This window comes from Lepidothrix coronata, unplaced genomic scaffold, assembly GCF_001604755.1.
Source record: "Lepidothrix coronata isolate B3197 unplaced genomic scaffold, Lepidothrix_coronata-1.0 Scaffold178, whole genome shotgun sequence".
NCBI lineage: Eukaryota > Metazoa > Chordata > Aves > Passeriformes > Pipridae > Lepidothrix > Lepidothrix coronata.
In genome coordinates this window covers 835,660-852,394 of record NW_016690358.1, presented here as the reverse complement: position 1 = coordinate 852,394, position 16,735 = coordinate 835,660, and the positions used below count along the sequence as shown (strand labels likewise).

At 45.3% G+C, this 16,735-nt stretch overlaps 2 protein-coding genes across 6 annotated transcripts in view; one reads left to right on the top strand and one right to left on the bottom strand.

The window, feature by feature from the left end:
• The window catches only part of CTNNA1 (catenin alpha 1), a 119,447-nt gene that overhangs the window by 55,656 nt on the left and 47,056 nt on the right, over positions 1-16,735 (bottom strand). The gene's annotated exons all lie outside the window — the stretch shown is intronic.
• On the top strand, positions 1,905-9,287 carry LRRTM2 (leucine rich repeat transmembrane neuronal 2). Of its 3 annotated transcripts, none has more exons than XM_017830429.1 (2): positions 1,905-2,508; positions 2,845-9,287. In XM_017830429.1, the coding sequence occupies exons 1-2, from the start codon at positions 2,505-2,507 to the stop codon at positions 4,389-4,391; spliced, it is 1,551 nt and encodes a 516-aa protein (XP_017685918.1). In that variant the 5' UTR covers positions 1,905-2,504; the 3' UTR covers positions 4,392-9,287. The 3 variants fall into 3 exon arrangements, with proteins under 3 accessions (XP_017685918.1, XP_017685920.1, XP_017685919.1); XM_017830431.1 differs by having other exon boundaries at positions 1,906-2,508; positions 3,294-9,287; XM_017830430.1 differs by having other exon boundaries at positions 1,907-2,508; positions 3,273-9,287.

The window sequence follows — 16,735 nt, the reverse complement described above, 5'->3', positions numbered from 1 at the left end:
CAGCCTCCTGGTAATAGCGAAAAGAGGCAGCGCAGGAGAGGGGTAACAGTTCACCTCAAATTACACCCTCTGGAACACCTTAAATGTTAACATGCTGAAGTGCTATTAAAATTCAAACCAACGCTCCAGATGAGGATGCTGCAGATGAGCTGCTCGAGGAAGCCCAGCCGCAGGTACCCCGAGGTTCCGTCGGACAGCTGAGCCCGGCTTTCAGCTCCTGTGCTCTTTGTGCAGTCAACATTAAATGTGAACAAACTCTTCAAATAGGTTTATGTAATTTCTTTGCATGTATTTCTTTCACCCTAGAGCAAATGTGAAAACATTTACTATGGCAGAGCAATTTAAGACGTATTTAACATTTCCTAATTTGCTTAATCATTAAAGACAGTTACTCTCCTGATGGGTTCAGGGAAGGGTTTATTCATTTTCTTTAGGTTTTTTGGGTGGGTCTGAGGTTTTCTTTTTGTATGTTTATAAAGAGTCCACCTTCTCCATCCCTTTACTTTCCACTTAGTGCTCCCTTTGAGTCTGCCCACCCCAGAAAGGGAGCACCACACACAGTGTTACCATTCCACCACGGGACAGCCAAGGGAGAAGCAGGCAGAAAACAGCAAGTCTTAGTTTAAGCAAGTGCCTCTAAGGAACCAAAGCAAAGAACCAACACTTAATAACAAAGGTAAACAGCCATTTTATTTTAAAACCTTCTTTAGACACAATTCATCTTCCTCCATCAGCATGGGAAGCTTGTTATTCTCAGCTCATTCCATATCTTAGAGGTTGAAGGCGATAGCTTGCCATTACAGAGCAAACGTTTTCAAGTGCCTCCTGCTACATTATTGCTTTACATCTCAAGGTGAAAATAAAAAAAGCTCATCCAAGTTGCCTGGAATGGGAAGCCAGCATCCCCCTGTCTCATCCACATCAAGCCATGACCAGAGCAGTTGCTCCGAAGGCTTTCCTGCACATGCATCCTAAAAACCTATAAAAATTTCAATCGAGCCTGTTAATTTACCTTTCAGTACCAGCTGTCCCTAAGGAGAGGTTGCTCCGAATTAAGGGGGCAATGAACTTTTAAACCAAGCAAAAAGCCGTATCAGCCCATTCTCCATCTCCTCCTCCTCGCCGTGGGTGCACGCTCCGGCCAGAGCCCGGCTGGGCTGGACCAGCACACACAGCTCTGCAGGGTCACTGCTCCTGCAAATGCACACCTCTGCAATGCTAAACCCCACAGGGTAACTGCTACGGACCTCCCCTGCAGGCAGGGGCTAATGGGAGCAGTGTCCCCCGGTTCACAGGAGACACACAGCAGCAGGATGCAGGGTGACAAGAAGGCAGCCCTCGCACTGCTCCGAGCCCCGACTGCGAACGCCAACCTCACCATTTCCTCTCCTGCCCTCCAGTCCCCAGGAAAAAGCAAGTACAAAAGGCACCGTTTGGGAGGAGAAAATAGATTTTCTAGTTTCATAACCACACACTGTCAAGCTGGATTCCAATTAAATTTTTCCTGTGCCCTAATGCAAGCTTTGCTTTTTCCAGAAATTTCCCCTCGCCTGAAGCGTTCGCTCCTGTCCCCTGCTCCTGGGCTGTACTTCTGACACACCACCTCAGCCACTCGACTGCTCTCTGCCAGTTTTGCAGGGACCACAGCCACACACAGCTGTTACACAGAGCTTTCAGCAGCCCAGACCCTCTCACCTCCATCAAAGCCGGTGCTGACCAGCAGCCTCTATTCAAACTGTGCGCATTTCGCATCTAAAAGTTCCTTTCAGGCAGGGATATTTAGCAGAAAACTGGGAGCAGCCAGCACTCAGGCACTTCCACCCGCAGCTCTGCACTGCTTTTAACCCCAACTGAGCAGAGCCAGTGCAGATGTGGGGGGAGCAGGGGGGAGCAAGTCTGCTCTGCTCCTTCTATCGAGGGGACAAAGGACTCTTGCCGATGGATTTTTTCCTCCCTCTATCAGTGGTCTTTAACACGATCACAGTATGCAGCACAATGCTTTAAAACAGCAAAGCTTCTGGAAAACCCAAACAAAAGGAACGTCACCAGGTGACGTCAGCCTATATAGAGCCCTGTGTGGTCGCAGCGCATAAGCAAACCCATTCTTGTACCGCTTCCCTGAAAAGCTTTTCAGTAAATGCACTCATGCTACTACAGGAGCTTCTCTCAGCAATAAGCCACCCATCTGCCATCAACAAGTTAGGACTAAAGGAAGCCACAGCTGCGGAAAAGGAAAACGTGAGCTTCAATTAACCAGCTGAGCAGCCACGGAGGACGAAAACTTGTATTAAGATTTAAAAATTGCAGACCTGTCAGAGGAGATCAAGGCAGCGATTTCAAAAGGAATATTCCAAGAGAGCATCGTGGATTTGGTTTTGCACTAATATCAAAGGACACTAAACCCAGTCAATTATTCAAGGCTGTCTTACATTAGAGCCTTTCACAGACTCACGGCGTTGAGTCTCAAACTACGACTGAATGCACCCTCCAATGTACTCAAAAGAATGGGTAAGTTCCTGCGTTTCTCTCTTCCTTGTATAATGAATGACCGGCTCTGCTTTAAAGGAGCAGTTAGGTGCTAAAGCTGATTGCTCTGCACTGAACCTTATGAAAAAAAATGTTTTCTGATAGTGCCACTGTAAACCCTCCGTAATCGAGATAAAGCCTCCTCCTAAGTGTAATGTCCAAGTATTCGGTTTGTGTAGTAAGTTGTTTCTTGCATTTAGAATTAGCTTGTCGGAAATGCATGGCAATGTTATCTGCAGTGAAATCTTCCACTGTGATGTTCCAAGTGTACTGATAAGGCTATCCTATCTTGTTGTTTTCCTAAATTATATTCTGCAGGCTTACATTTCAAGTGGCCATTAGGGGCTCGTATGCTGGCAGCACTATATGCAATGAGTATGGTTTTAAAAATGCTGCCTGCCTTGGGCATGGCTTGTCCACCAAAATGTCGCTGTGAGAAGCTGCTCTTTTACTGTGACTCTCAGGGGTTTCACTCAGTGCCAAACACCACTGAAAAGGGCTCGCTAGGTTTGTCACTGAGGCACAATTATATTTCTGAACTTGAAAGGGATCAATTTGCAAGCTTCAGTCAACTTACTTGGCTTCACTTAGATCATAATCAAATTGCAACAGTCAGAGAAGATTCTTTTCAAGGACTGTATAAACTTAAGGAATTAGTCTTAAGTTCCAACAAAATCTTTCATTTGCCAAACACAACTTTTAGCCAGCTGCTTAACCTGCAGAATTTGGACCTCTCTTTTAATCAGTTATCCTCTCTGCACCCCGAGCTCTTCTACGGCCTTCGCAAGCTACAGACCTTGCACTTGCGATCCAACTCCCTGCGGACCATCCCGGTCCGCCTGTTCTGGGACTGCCGTAGCCTGGAATTCCTGGATTTGAGCACAAACCGCTTGCGAAGTTTGGCTCGCAATGGATTTGCGGGATTAATCAAGCTGAGGGAGCTTCACCTAGAGCACAACCAGCTGACAAAGATTAATTTTGCTCACTTCCTCCGGCTGAGCAGCCTGCACACGCTCTTCTTGCAGTGGAACAAAATCAGCAACTTGACATGTGGGATGGAGTGGACCTGGGGCACCTTAGCAAAGCTCGATTTGACTGGAAACGAAATCAAAGCCATCGACCTCACCGTCTTTGAAACTATGCCTAACCTTAAAACCCTTCTCATGGATAACAACAAGCTCACCACTCTGGATTCCAAGATCCTAAGTTCGCTGACATCCCTCACCACCGTGGGCCTCTCTGGCAATCTGTGGGAATGCAGCCCAAAGATCTGCTCCTTGGCCACATGGTTGAGTGGCTTCCAAGGTCGGTGGGAGCACTCCATCCTCTGCCATAGCCCCGACCACACCCAGGGAGAGGATATTCTGGATGCAGTGTATGGTTTTCAGCTTTGCTGGAATTTATCGACTGTGGTTACACCCGTGGCCACGACGTACACGGCCCCGACTACTGAGTACACGAAAAGAATCAGCTCTTCTCATTTCCATACGGGAGACAAAGAGATTCCAACTACGGCAGGCATGGTCGTTACCACTGAAGAACATTTCCCCGAGCCAAACAATGCCATCTTCACTCAGAGGGTAATTACAGGAACAATGGCTTTATTGTTTTCTTTCTTTTTTATCATTTTTATAGTGTTCATCTCCAGGAAGTGCTGCCCTCCTACACTAAGAAGAATTAGGCAGTGCTCAGTGATTCAAAACCACAGGCAGCTCCGATCCCAAACACGGCTGCATATGGCCAATATATCAGACCAAGGACCCTATAACGAGTACGAACCCACCCACGAAGGACCCTTCATCATCATCAATGGCTATGGACAGTGCAAGTGCCAGCAGCTGCCCTATAAAGAATGTGAAGTATAATACCTACAGCCCATCACAAAGTAAATCAGATAAGTAACCTATTTTAAAATTGTAGGGGACCTACATCAGATTCTAATTTTTACAAATGTTGACATAAAGCCTAATTTTCCAAGCTACTTAATGGAAACATTGTTTATGGAGTGGTGCAGTATTTTTAAGTTTTTTAAAAAATAAATCCATAATATTTTCAGTGTTAAAGAAGCAATGATTACATTAAACTTGCACTCCTAACGTTTAAAAGTCTAAAGAGATGCTCACCTCAAACTATGTAAAATGTTTCATGTTATGTAATTATATGACTATGTGTAAACATTTATACCCAAGTCTCCATATTCTACTTTTTCTAATGAAAAGAGTCCGAGGGGAAGGACACTGTACAGGGATCTGAGGGGGACGTACACTCCATTTGTTCCACTGCATCTGGAGGATCCCAAACGCTGCAGCTGGCTCGGGGCACTTTAAAGGCAGCTGAGGAGGAAGATTTATTTTCCTTCTCTGATAATTTCACTCCAGTAAGAGATGGCAGGGGAAACGGGGAAAAATAAGCAGCAAAGGTCCAGGTGGGAATTTCAGTGCACTGGGGATCGGTGAATTTGTTTTAAACACAGTTTTGCTCTCTGCATATTCACAGTTTGGCTCGGTGAAAGGGACAGCAGGCACAGAACGGAGCAGTTCACATGAGCACACACACATGGGCAGGGTGGGCACACACACATGAACAGGACGACCCTCCAGGTGTTCCCAAAATGGCCTCGTAGCTTCTTTAGGGAGGCTCAGCACGACGGGATCGATTCTAAATATTAAGTACATTCAATACTTCTCAGCTCCCTGGTTTGACTTGATGATGCTTTTCATGAATTCAGGCTAATTACTTAATGACTGTGAACAAACAGCATTTCGACACCTTTTCATGTGTAAATACCCTTAATGCAAGGTTTTCTTAATTAAAAGTAAATACCAATGATGAGGTTAAGAAGAAGAGGGAAGGAAGAAAGGAAGGAAGGAAGAAGCCTCTCTTTGTCCCCCCGCTGCCCCCCCAGCCGAGGCTTCCTCTCGACTGGAAGCTATTTTCATGCACTAACTCCACTGGTTTCTGTGGAGACAGAATCAGCCCCTGTAATATAAGCTCTCACTTGTCCTCCTCTTCCAAAATTCAAGATTAAAAAAAAACCCTTCTGACAAGTTAGGATAATATAATTAGATTATAGAATAGTTCACTGAAAAATGTTTCGTTTCTTACTTGATATGGGACAGAATCTAAACTAGTATGACTTTTTAAAAGATCGTATATAAATCTATACACACACACGCACCTCATTCTAAGGAGTAATTTGGTTTCTTTAGCCAGAAGTACCATATTGCTATTTATACTCTATTATGAAATTATATGTAAATATTTGCAGATCTATGCAGCGATGGTGGTACTCAGATGCCACAAGGGTGGGGGGTGGGGGGTCTGCAAAGGATTACATTATTTTTAAGTCAACTACTCAATTATTGTAAACATTCTAACCAAAGCTAAAAGGTCCAGAGGGATGGAGAATTATTTTATATATATATACATGTATGTATAACTAAAAAATGTGTTGTGTCCAATGCTGCAGTGTTAAACAATTCCCAGCACATCCCGATGAAGAAACAAAATTCCTCACAGTGTTGCCATACCTTGAGCAAATCCATAATTACAGTATGCTAATTGTGATGTACTAAACTATCCTGCAAACTTTTTAAACAGAAAAAGCACTGCATAAAAATCTGTTGGCTATTTCACTCTGCTTTTCTCTATCTGTATTACCACTTGGTGAGGTATTTAGGGTGCAATTATACAACAGTTCAATGTTTTCTTGTGAGATGAATTTGTCCAAGGCAATTATAGCAAGACAAGTGACTTCTGTTAAGATTTTACATAAAGGTTTTTCAATTACTGCGTTTGAATATATTAATTTGCATAATTTTACTTTTACATACAGTGCCCTTATAAAACCAATATTCTGTTTACTTCCCGTGACCCTGTATTTTAATGGAAGAGATCCAGTGAAGCCTAATGGTTTTCCACAGAGATACCTTTGAACCCTTGTAACTGTTAATACTACAATGAGTCCATTTACACCTATTCTAGGCAACTAATTTCTGCTTTTAACTGACTACAAAAAAGTCCTGCGGGGTAGGTGGACAAAGAGCAAATGTTCTGTATGATTAAATCCCACGTGAGGCAGCAGGCCAGACCTAAACTGAGAAATGCAAACCCATATTGGTATCCAGGGGGTTTTAGCTGCTTGTAGAAAGACCTGCTTCATTCCTTCCCACAAGTAGGTGCTCACAGCTCTTCCCTGAGGTCCAGGCTGCTGCTCTGCTCGGGCATTGCTGCCAGCAGGGACCTGCCCTGCCTGTGCACCTCCCTCACCTCACCCAGCCATCACGAGGGGCTGCACTGGGGGATTGGGAAGCAGCCACAGTGGGAATGACTTCCATGTACAGCTGCAGGGTACCAGCAGAGACAAAGTTATCACTGAGCTCATTAATTATCCTGGCAGCCAAATAATCTGGCTACGCTGTCATTCCCCATCAGATGTCAACACTGAACTCTGATGGCCCCAGCTGCACCTGCAAGAAGGAGTTCCAGCTCTGCCCTCCAGCCCAGCAGAAACCCTTGCTGTAGGACAGCTCAAAGGGTGCCATGTCAGTCTTCCACATGGGAACAAGAAGTGGCTGCTTCATGAAGAGCCGAGGTTTCTCCCAAGAAGGTGCTTTCCCAACAACCCAGCTCTGAGCAGAAACCACTCCATCTTCATTAGCTTTTAATTATGCCCGAGCAGAGCAAAGACAGATGTTCCAGCAACGCTGGATTGAACCCTCTTCTCCATCCCAGCCACTCACACTGACTTTCCAGGCATTGAAGTGCTGTTCCAGTGCCTCTCCAAGCAAACCCACCCAGGCACCCAACCTCTCTCCCCCACCATCATTCCCAGTTTCCAGTGGTCCTGCAGTGCTTGGCTCCCAGACAGCTGAGCAGGAGGCAGCAGCAGAGCCCAGCAGGCACCGTTCCCTCACGGTGACTCCCTGTTCTCCACACTAATACGCAGCCAATCTCCCAAATGCCGTGGTTTATGGCTGCCATTTCCAAAATCATTTGTTGCCAGGTTCCAGGCATAAGCAAAGCAATTCTGCAAACATTACATTTAGGGTAACAGGTATCATAAAACTCGCAGAATGTCAAACACTAGCAGTGAAGTCGACTTGGATTCCCTGCGGAGGGGCAGGGAATGGCAGGCAGAGCCATTGCTCTGCACAAGGACACAGCCACAGGCTGTTAATATTTCTTATTTTAAAGTTACTGTCTTCCACTTGCAATTGCTTGTGACTCTTCCAGGCAAGGAGGGGATTGTAATAATTGTGCTACTCGGCAGTCTCTGATTTATTTTGTTTGTGGAACAAGAACCACGATGATTTGGTTTAAATTAATCGTATTTCAATACGAGCGCTGCCTGATGACAAGAGCTTGTTAACGTGCTCTCTCCAAATACCATCTCTGTTGCACAGCCTCAGTTTCTACAGATGCTAAATGGCATTACAGGTGCTTCATTCAACACCTCTGGGCACAGCCTCAGGTGTTCAGGGCCTTTTAGAAAGGGAATTTCTTGGACTGCTCTTAAGGTCCTCATCCTACCCAAAGATCTCCAGGCTTGCTGATCTCCAGCCAGCTTCTCCTGCTCCCCACCCTTGTGTCAGTGAAAGGCAAACCCAGCAGCACAGGTTCAGTTTTTGAGTCATCATCCTGGAACAGGGCTGAATTAATGCTCTCAGTTAGTCGCTCTGCATTAGATCAGTGTTTAAATGCACACAGCTAAAAATTACTCGATGAAGGGTAAAATGGGTTAGCGTTTAGTCTCCAGCTGAAGTGTTCCTCTGCACTGAGCTCCAATTCCCTATCAGATGGAAACGTAATGAATGCTGCTCTATCAATGTTTGGTTTTGTTTGCTTCTCCCCCAAGCAGAAATGATCCGATTTCTCAGCGATCAGCCGCATGCAAATCTCAGCATCTGAGCTTCTGTCCCATTACATCCCTCAGGAGACAGTGGCCTATTGCTAACATGTAAAATCAGAAACATCCAGTGGCTTTAAACCAGAAATCTGCACTGCACACTTATTTTTAATGTGTCTAAGGTAATTTCTGTACTACTTTAATGGAAATAAAGTTGATTTAATTTTGTGATCTGTGTAGCTATCAAAATCCATCTGTTCAGACCTATGAAATTTACCCAGAAGCTGAATTTCATCTTTCTTATGAAGTTTTCCATAAAAATTTAACAAGTTCAAAGGGAGATACAGTATTTCTTCTCCTCCCCAAAAAGGAAGAGACAAGGAAACAACAAAAGTCAAAAGTAGCAGCTCCTCCCTCCCCACACCTTCTTTCATTGCAAAATGTCCCAGATGCTAAAATTAGTGCTGGGCTCTGCTTTTTAAGGTGCCACATTAGCAGGATGCCTAAAGATTATTTCAGAGTCAGCTGGAAATTCAGCATTTCACATCTCATATACCTTTAGAGAGGTTTCTAGGGAAAGGTAACAGAAGCTTTGAGGGGTATAATAAAGCCTTAGATGGGGTAAAACACCATGCAGGTTGTACACCTCTGTGTAAGCACTGAGAAGCTACGCCTGCCATCCTCCAACTACTCCTTTGTAAAAAGTCAAACAAAACCCATCCCATTTTCTTTTACTAATGAAAACACTAGTAAGTGAACTATTCTACCAGCTTAGCAACCTGAGATTACAGAGAGTCCTAGATGAGTCGTGTTTAAATTATGTTTCCAGAGCCAACTTCTGGTGGGAGGGGGTGTGAGTAATGGAGTAAAACAAGTGCAGTGTACAGAAGCATTTTGTTATTAAAATTGTGTATACTGTAAAACCGAATTTGCCTCTTTCTTCCTCTCTTTTCAAGCAGAGGTGTCAAAAGCTCACCCTCTCACAATATGTAAGGACCAGCCTACACCCACTATCCCAAGCAGGCAAGGCAGGTTTGGGCCAGTCCGTTTGCCAGAACCCCACCAAAGCCAGCCCCTCAGTGAGCTGGGCTGCACGGGTTCTTCCCAAACAACATGTCTCTTGACTAGCAAAACTGCCTGAACGAGCAAGATGAGAGTGAAAACCGAAGCCAAGCCAAACTCGTGGCCCTTGAGGCTGAACCCCCGTGAGTCCCTGCAGCAGAACAGCTCAGGCAGCACCGTGAGCCCCAGCACCAGCTGGCAGAGCTGCCGGGCCCTGGCTCTGACCCTGGGGGTCCCCCTGAGTCACCAGGTGGAACACCATGACCACCTGCTGGTCATGCTGCCAGCCAGGAGCGTGGCTTTTCCAACGGGACCACCCTGCCAACAATTTAGCGAGGACACACAGTCCGTATGGTTCAGAGATGTCAAACTAGCAAGACATCCCTTCAGCTCTGAGTCACAGCCATCTGGGAAGTGTCACAGTGCCTTCCCTGTACAGAAAGTGTTCTGTCTATGGACCACCACAGCAAACACAACGTTCAGAGCCAGAGTGCCTCAGTAATATGGGAAGGATTTCTGATTTTGAGAAGTGACAAGTTCACGGACACAACGCAAAAGCCTTGATACAAGAGCTGAACGAAAGAACAAGTCCCAGGATGTTCCAAGATGATTACATGCACAGAACTGCCAGCTAAAATCATTTTAGCAACTAAGCCTTAGCTGCATTTACTTTTTTTCCAAAAGGTTTGGCTGGAACAAGTTCTCAAGGGTTTTAAATGTCAGTTGGTAAATCCTTCTAATACTTCAAAGTAGCACATGATATATCTATTTTCCTAAACTCTTAGAGAATAATTTTACGAGAAAAAGCATCTCAACTGCAAAACCAGTTGTTCCCACAAGCAAAGGTAAGACACCTAAGAGAAAAAACAGTATTCTGAATATATTATGCAAAAGCTTTAAATCCAATAGTAACAAGGAAATGTCAACATCACTAGTAACTTACTTTTATAAATGTAGGCTCTGTTAAGACAACTGCAAAAAAATTGAGACTCGAGAATTTGACTGGAGAGGACTGTACAGATGAACTGAAAACTGCAGCACTGGACAACTCTGACTCCCTCCTCCACTGAGTGGTCAGGCTAAAACCCTGATGACAATATTTACTGTAACCTGTTCTCAAAGTAAAGTTTTACAAAATCATTGTTACCTAATCAAAAATTTAATTACCAAGAAGATATTAGGAAAAAACCTGTACTATAATGAGTTAAAGCTCTATTTACCATATTTGACATTAGATCCACATGCTCTGGGTCTTATTTTGGAAGAAATTTTTTCCCTGTGAGGGTGGTGAGGCCCTGGCACAGGTTGCCCAGAGAGGTGGTGGCTGCCCCTTCCCTGGAAACATTCGAGGTGAGGTTGGATGGGGCTTTGGGCAACCTGATCTAGTTGAAGCTGTTCCTACTCATTGCAGGGGTGTTGGATTAGAAGGCCTTTAAGGGTCCCTTTCACCCAAAACTTTCAATGATTGGGGGGGGGGAAGACAACTGTCTCATGAACAAAATTGGTGTTTATTTCTGTGATGGTTTTGGCTGCAAAGGGCACTGAGCAAACCCTTCTGGGCTGACGGGTAACTAAATCCTGATTTTAGCTCCTCAGCTGGTTTTAATCAACAAGGTCTATAATTTGACTTTTTCTCCTGTCTAAGTCTACTAAAAGGACAAGACTAAAGCGTTAAATAGACACAAAAATCATCTGAGACCATCTGAACTGGCAGCATAAGAACCAGGAGCCAGAAACTGAGCTGTGACCAGCAGGGAACACACCTCGAGTTAAATCCAAGCTCTTCTCCCCAGTGTGACACAAACACTTCCAATACACACACAAGCAAAATTAAAGGCTATTCCCTACTACCAGGACATTTAAAGGAAGTAATAAATCTTTCTTTTATAAACCCAAATTATTTATTTTAAATGCCATTGAAGTAACTTACCTGTTTTCTCCCAGCAGGCTCTACTACTTTTATGTTGAATACTCAAGCAAACTACACACAGACGAGGTGCTGGTTTTCTTTTCCACCATTCCCTACCCCAAAGGGTGGGCAGTGCAGCCACTGTTTGATATAGGTGCATCATGCTTTATACCAATTAAAAACCCAGCCATATTTCATAGGAAGTCTTCAAGTAAGTGGAAAAGGTTCATCCATCAAGAAGGTTCTTAAATAATGAATGAGTCATAATTCTTTACAGTCAAAAGCAATTAATTTTCTGTATTGTAATCAGGAGAATAAATCTGAAAAATCCATTCTAACGGCTCTGAATCTAAAGGTAGTGTTGCAGCTGAATTTTTAATCTTAAAATACAGGAGCAACGAGGACTTCTGCTGTTTAAACATACAATCTTCTACCAAACAGAACAGCTTTACTGCATATTTAATAGGTAGAACGGGTTTTGCAAGACCACATGAGACAGCATTAGATACAGGAAATGCATTTCAAGTAGAAAGGTCCTTCCAAGATACCTCTCAACTGTACAGACACTAAAATACTTGAAATATCTTTTAAGAAGTGTACAAAATAGTCAGAAAAGCTTACTGCAAAAAGTAGTTTTACTTATGTGTTTGCAAAGAGCTGAAAATATTGAGAAGAGTGTTAAGGTGGAATCCAGCTCAAATGGATTCAACAGCAACTATTCCTATTAGGATGCATTTGCTCTCTTTCCTACTAACTCCTAAATAATCCATCACGTATCCAGAACCTCTGCCTCAAAAGCCATGTGCTGTTAGCTGGGACTCTCAATTTCTGCCCTCAAATGGATTGCTTCAACCCTGACACCACTTTAGGTTTTAAATCTTTTAGAGAAAAAAACCTGTAAAATTAATAGAGCTCTTAGTAAAGCTAATAATGACAGTCTGTTAAGAGAGAGAACATGGGAAAGGGGACAGGGACACAGATTACGAGGGAGCTTCCATCTCTAAAGACACCACACCACAGCTAACAGGGGGAAACACACATTCCCCTGCACTGCAGCCACTCTCAGAAGCTTGTTAACAACTTCTGCTTTGAGTAAAGCAAATTTTAGCTACCCAAGCAGCCCACCTGATCCAGAAGGGAGTCACGCAGGGAACATCCTCAGCACACGCCTATCAAGGGATGTGAGCCAGGAACAAACCACTAAGTTGGGAAAACCACACAGCAGGCCCCCATTGTGCAAGCCCCCAGGTCTAACCACACACCTCTCATTTGAAGAGCACAAGATATTAAAGCATCATCTCTGATGTCCTCAGGAGAAGACAACATGCTTCAGTAAAGACATGTAAGTACTTATTGATCGCGTCTCGCCCTCGAGCGTGCCATCCCCAAATAAACACAACATCTGCTTGAAATTCTAGATGAATAATGCAAAGGTTAAAGAATTCCTCTTCAAGCTTTCCAGAGAGTCCTGAAGATGGAAATAGCTGTGTTGCTGCTTCCAGGTAGGACAGACACCTCGCTCAGCACCCGGGGAGCCGCAGGAGGCTGCAAGACTGACCAGAGCACAGGCAGCCAAGCTGGGGAACTCCTAAGGACAGCCAGAAGCTCTCTGGGTCTCAAGTGTGTATCTTCAGGGCCCAGGCCTTCAACAATCTCACAGCCACGGGGCAGGCAGGCAGAGAAAGCTTCCCTAGTTTATATTCTTCTCTATGGATGATGGGCTCAGCTCTGGGATGTCTATTAGCACCACGGCAGCTGTGGAGCCTGGAAATAACAGAGCTGTGACTACATGACAGATGCCTTTTGCCTCAATTAGCATCCAGAAACTTCCAAAAAGGCTAAGGTTAGACATCTGATTAGGCTGAACTACAAAAAAAAAAATACAGTAAGCTCTAGCAGGTACTGCATCTCCACACTGCTGAACAGAACAGAAATAAGGTACCTCTGATAATTCCCCGAGTCTACGGTGACAGGGAACTTTCAGGAGGCGTCTGTTCATCCTTTACTGGAACTGCTCAACGTCCCACACGTAATGAGCTCTTGCCAGGTATTATTTCCTGCCAGAGAGTGGAGAGCAACTCTCCAGACCAGCTAAAATATGTCCATCCTTTGGGTGAGGAACATCTGCTGCCCACAGTCAAACTAATCCAACACCCACAGAGCCCAATGCACAACATCATACTGGCATTCCAGGTCTTTACAGACCACTCCAAAATACCTTCAGTGCTGGGAACTGCTGGACACGCTGCAGTGCCTCTTCAAGGTTAGGATTTGTCAGCAATGTAAATATTTGTTGACAAACCTGAAACTTGGAGAAAACCCACCACTGCTCCAAATCCAAGAGGTGTTTATGGAATGAACTCAAAGCTCTTGCCCTCATGCTGCAGAGGTGTCTCTCCCCAGCAGAGACCAGGACAGCAGCCAGCACCTGACACACAGCAAGAGTCCTGTGCAAAGAGCAGGGAGATGTTTACACGGGAGATGTGGGATGTGGAGTGCTCAGCACCCTCCTCTGAGGCAGCTGAAGCCTCTCCAGGCCCCTCCTGTGACTGAGAGCTGTCCAACATCACACCCTAATGAAGTACTGTGGAGGTAGACACAGCCTCCAGTGCATCCTGCAGATAAATCCCAGGGATATTGCCCCCTCGTGCCTACAGCTGTCTGTGGACAACAATTCACTTGACAAAGCACACCAGGGACAGTGTCCAGAGACACATGAGAGAGGTTTATACCACATTCAAGTGAGCTGATGCTACCACTCTGCAGACTGCTTGCTTCTTCTCACTGGGCTCTCCATCACTTGAATATGTCACAGTAAAGCTGCACCATCAAGAGAGGAACTTTCTGACATCTACTTTTACTGTCCATTTATTCAAAATCAGTAGTCTTCATCAGGCAAATTAAGTGATCATCAGCTTTAAAAACCAGTTTCAGTTGTTAATGCAGACCCAGCTCCACTGCAGCACATTGTTCACTGCAACTCCTCCAACTCCACCCTGGGCTGGAACAGCCAGGAACAAAACTCAGCCCTGCCTGGCCATCAGACACCCTCTGGGAGCCATGAAAATACAAGGAAACCACTCCAAAATTATGAGGTTATGCAAATAACAAAGCAACCCAACCACCCCATCCCTCTAAAATATTCATTGTGCACACATATGTGATTAATTAAAATATATACATATAAAATAGAGATGTTTCAGGTGGATTTACTGTGTAAAATATGAAATGTATGCAATCAGTGATCCTGGGGAGCTAACTGAAATCAGTATTTAAAAATGAGACACAAATCTCAAAAAAAACCCTACTGATGGTGAAGTTGAAGGGAGAAAAAAGTCTAAAGTTTCATTCTTTTTTAAATTACTCTCTGCTGTTTGCTACATTTGCTTATGCAAGAGAAACGTTTTTAACTACTGACAGGACTAGGACTAAATGACAAGTCCACACACTTGATGCAGACTGTTCATAGACACAAGGTGAAAAATATGATAAAGAACATGAACAGGTTTCAGTGAGCTGAGCCAGGAAAAAAACCAAACCCACACCCCTTCTGAGTAGAAAATAGGACTTTTTCTGCGATTATTAAAACAGCTTCTACCAAAGCCAGTACACAGCCTGATTCCAACTTTGAAAAGTGGTTTGGTTATTTCCTTTTTTGTGTGCAATGCAGTTATAATCAGGAAAGGCCTGCTTTACCACTGTTATCGAAAACATTCCAGAGCCTTTGAACTAAATATTTCAAGTTAGTAACATATTTCCAGTTGCTTCACTAATATAAAAAATGCTCCAAAAATCTTATTTCCTCCTATAAGAGCTATAATTTGCAACTTCAGTCTTGCAGTCTGTTCCCTAATGTAAAAGAAAATTCAGACAAGATAGTCTTCCCCCAAATTTCATAGCATCTTTTAACCTTAGTGGCAGCTGACCAAAAGCTTCAGGACTGCTCCAGGCTAAAACCAATTCCTAATCCCTGTAACTTGCTCTAGAAATCCCAGTTGAGGGCAATGCTGGGAGCAGCTGGAAACACTGGGACTGGTTTGTAAGAATTCCCATCTTAAGAACAACCAAACGTGGCTGCCCCATCCCTGGAAGTGTCCAAGGCCAGGTTGGACAGGGTTTGGAGCAATCTGGTCTAGCAGAAGATGTCCCTGCCCATGGCAGGGGGTGGAACGAGATGAGCTTTACAGTCCCTTCCAACTCAAACCAGACTGTGATTCCATGAATCTCAGTTATGAAGTGACAGAATTCACCCCCTGCCCATGCAGGAACCCAGTTACCAACCTGAACATATAACCCCCTCTCCACCCTGTGCTCCTGCTGGAGGGGTGAGGAGAGATTTAATTCCAGGATCTTTGCAGGGAGCAGTAACTGGGCAAGTCCCTGTCAGTCCCTGAGGCAGGGGCAGCACCGGGGACACAGGTAAGTGCAGGGGTGAGGGCTGGATTGAGCAGTTCGAGGGGTTCCCAACGTCAGCAAAGCTTTTGATACCGTCTGTCCCAGGATCCTTCCGGACAAACTGCCCAGCCCACAGCTGGATAACCGTGTCACACCATGGGTGAGCAACCAGCTCATGGGTCGGGCCCACAGGGTGACAGTGACTGGGCTGGCATCAGGCTGGCATCAGGCTGACACCGGCACTAGTGGGGCTCCACAGGGCTCCATCCACAGCCCAGAGCTCTCCGACAGCTTCATTAACCACGTGGATGTGGGAAGGGACACTGAGCAAGTGTGCCAGTCACACTGAACCACGAGGAGTCAGTGACTCCCTCAAGGGCAGAAAGGTCCTGCAGAGAGACCTGGACAAATCAGAGGGCTGGGAATCACCAACCATGGGAAGTTCAAAAAGGGAAAGTGCTGGATTCTGCCCTGGGATGGGGCAAACTGGATGTTTGTACAGACTGGGAATGAGAGGCTGGAAAGCAGTGCCAGGAAAGGGCCCTGGGGGTCCTGGTGGTGCCAGTTGGCCCTGAGTCAGCAGTGCCCTGGCAGGAGGGACATCCCTGTCCTGGGGCATCAGGGAGGGGATTGTCCCACTCTGCTCTGCCCTGGGGTGGCCTCACCTCAATATTGGGGCAGTTTGGGGGGACACAATGGAAGGAAGAGATTGAGCCATTGGAGAGTGTCCAAAGGAGGGACATGGAGATGGGGAAGGGCCTTGATTTGAAGGCATGTGAGGACACTGAGGGCACTTGATGTGTTCAGCTGGAGCAGAGGAGACTGAGGGGAGACCTCACTGCAGTTCCAGCTGCCTGGGGAGGGGCAGAGGAGGGGCAGGGACTGAGCTCTGCTCTGGGGGAACCAGGGACAGCAGCCAGGGAATGGCTGGAGCTGTGTCAGGGCAGGCTCAGGTTGGATCTCAGGCAAAGGTTCTTCCCCCAGAGGCTGGTTGG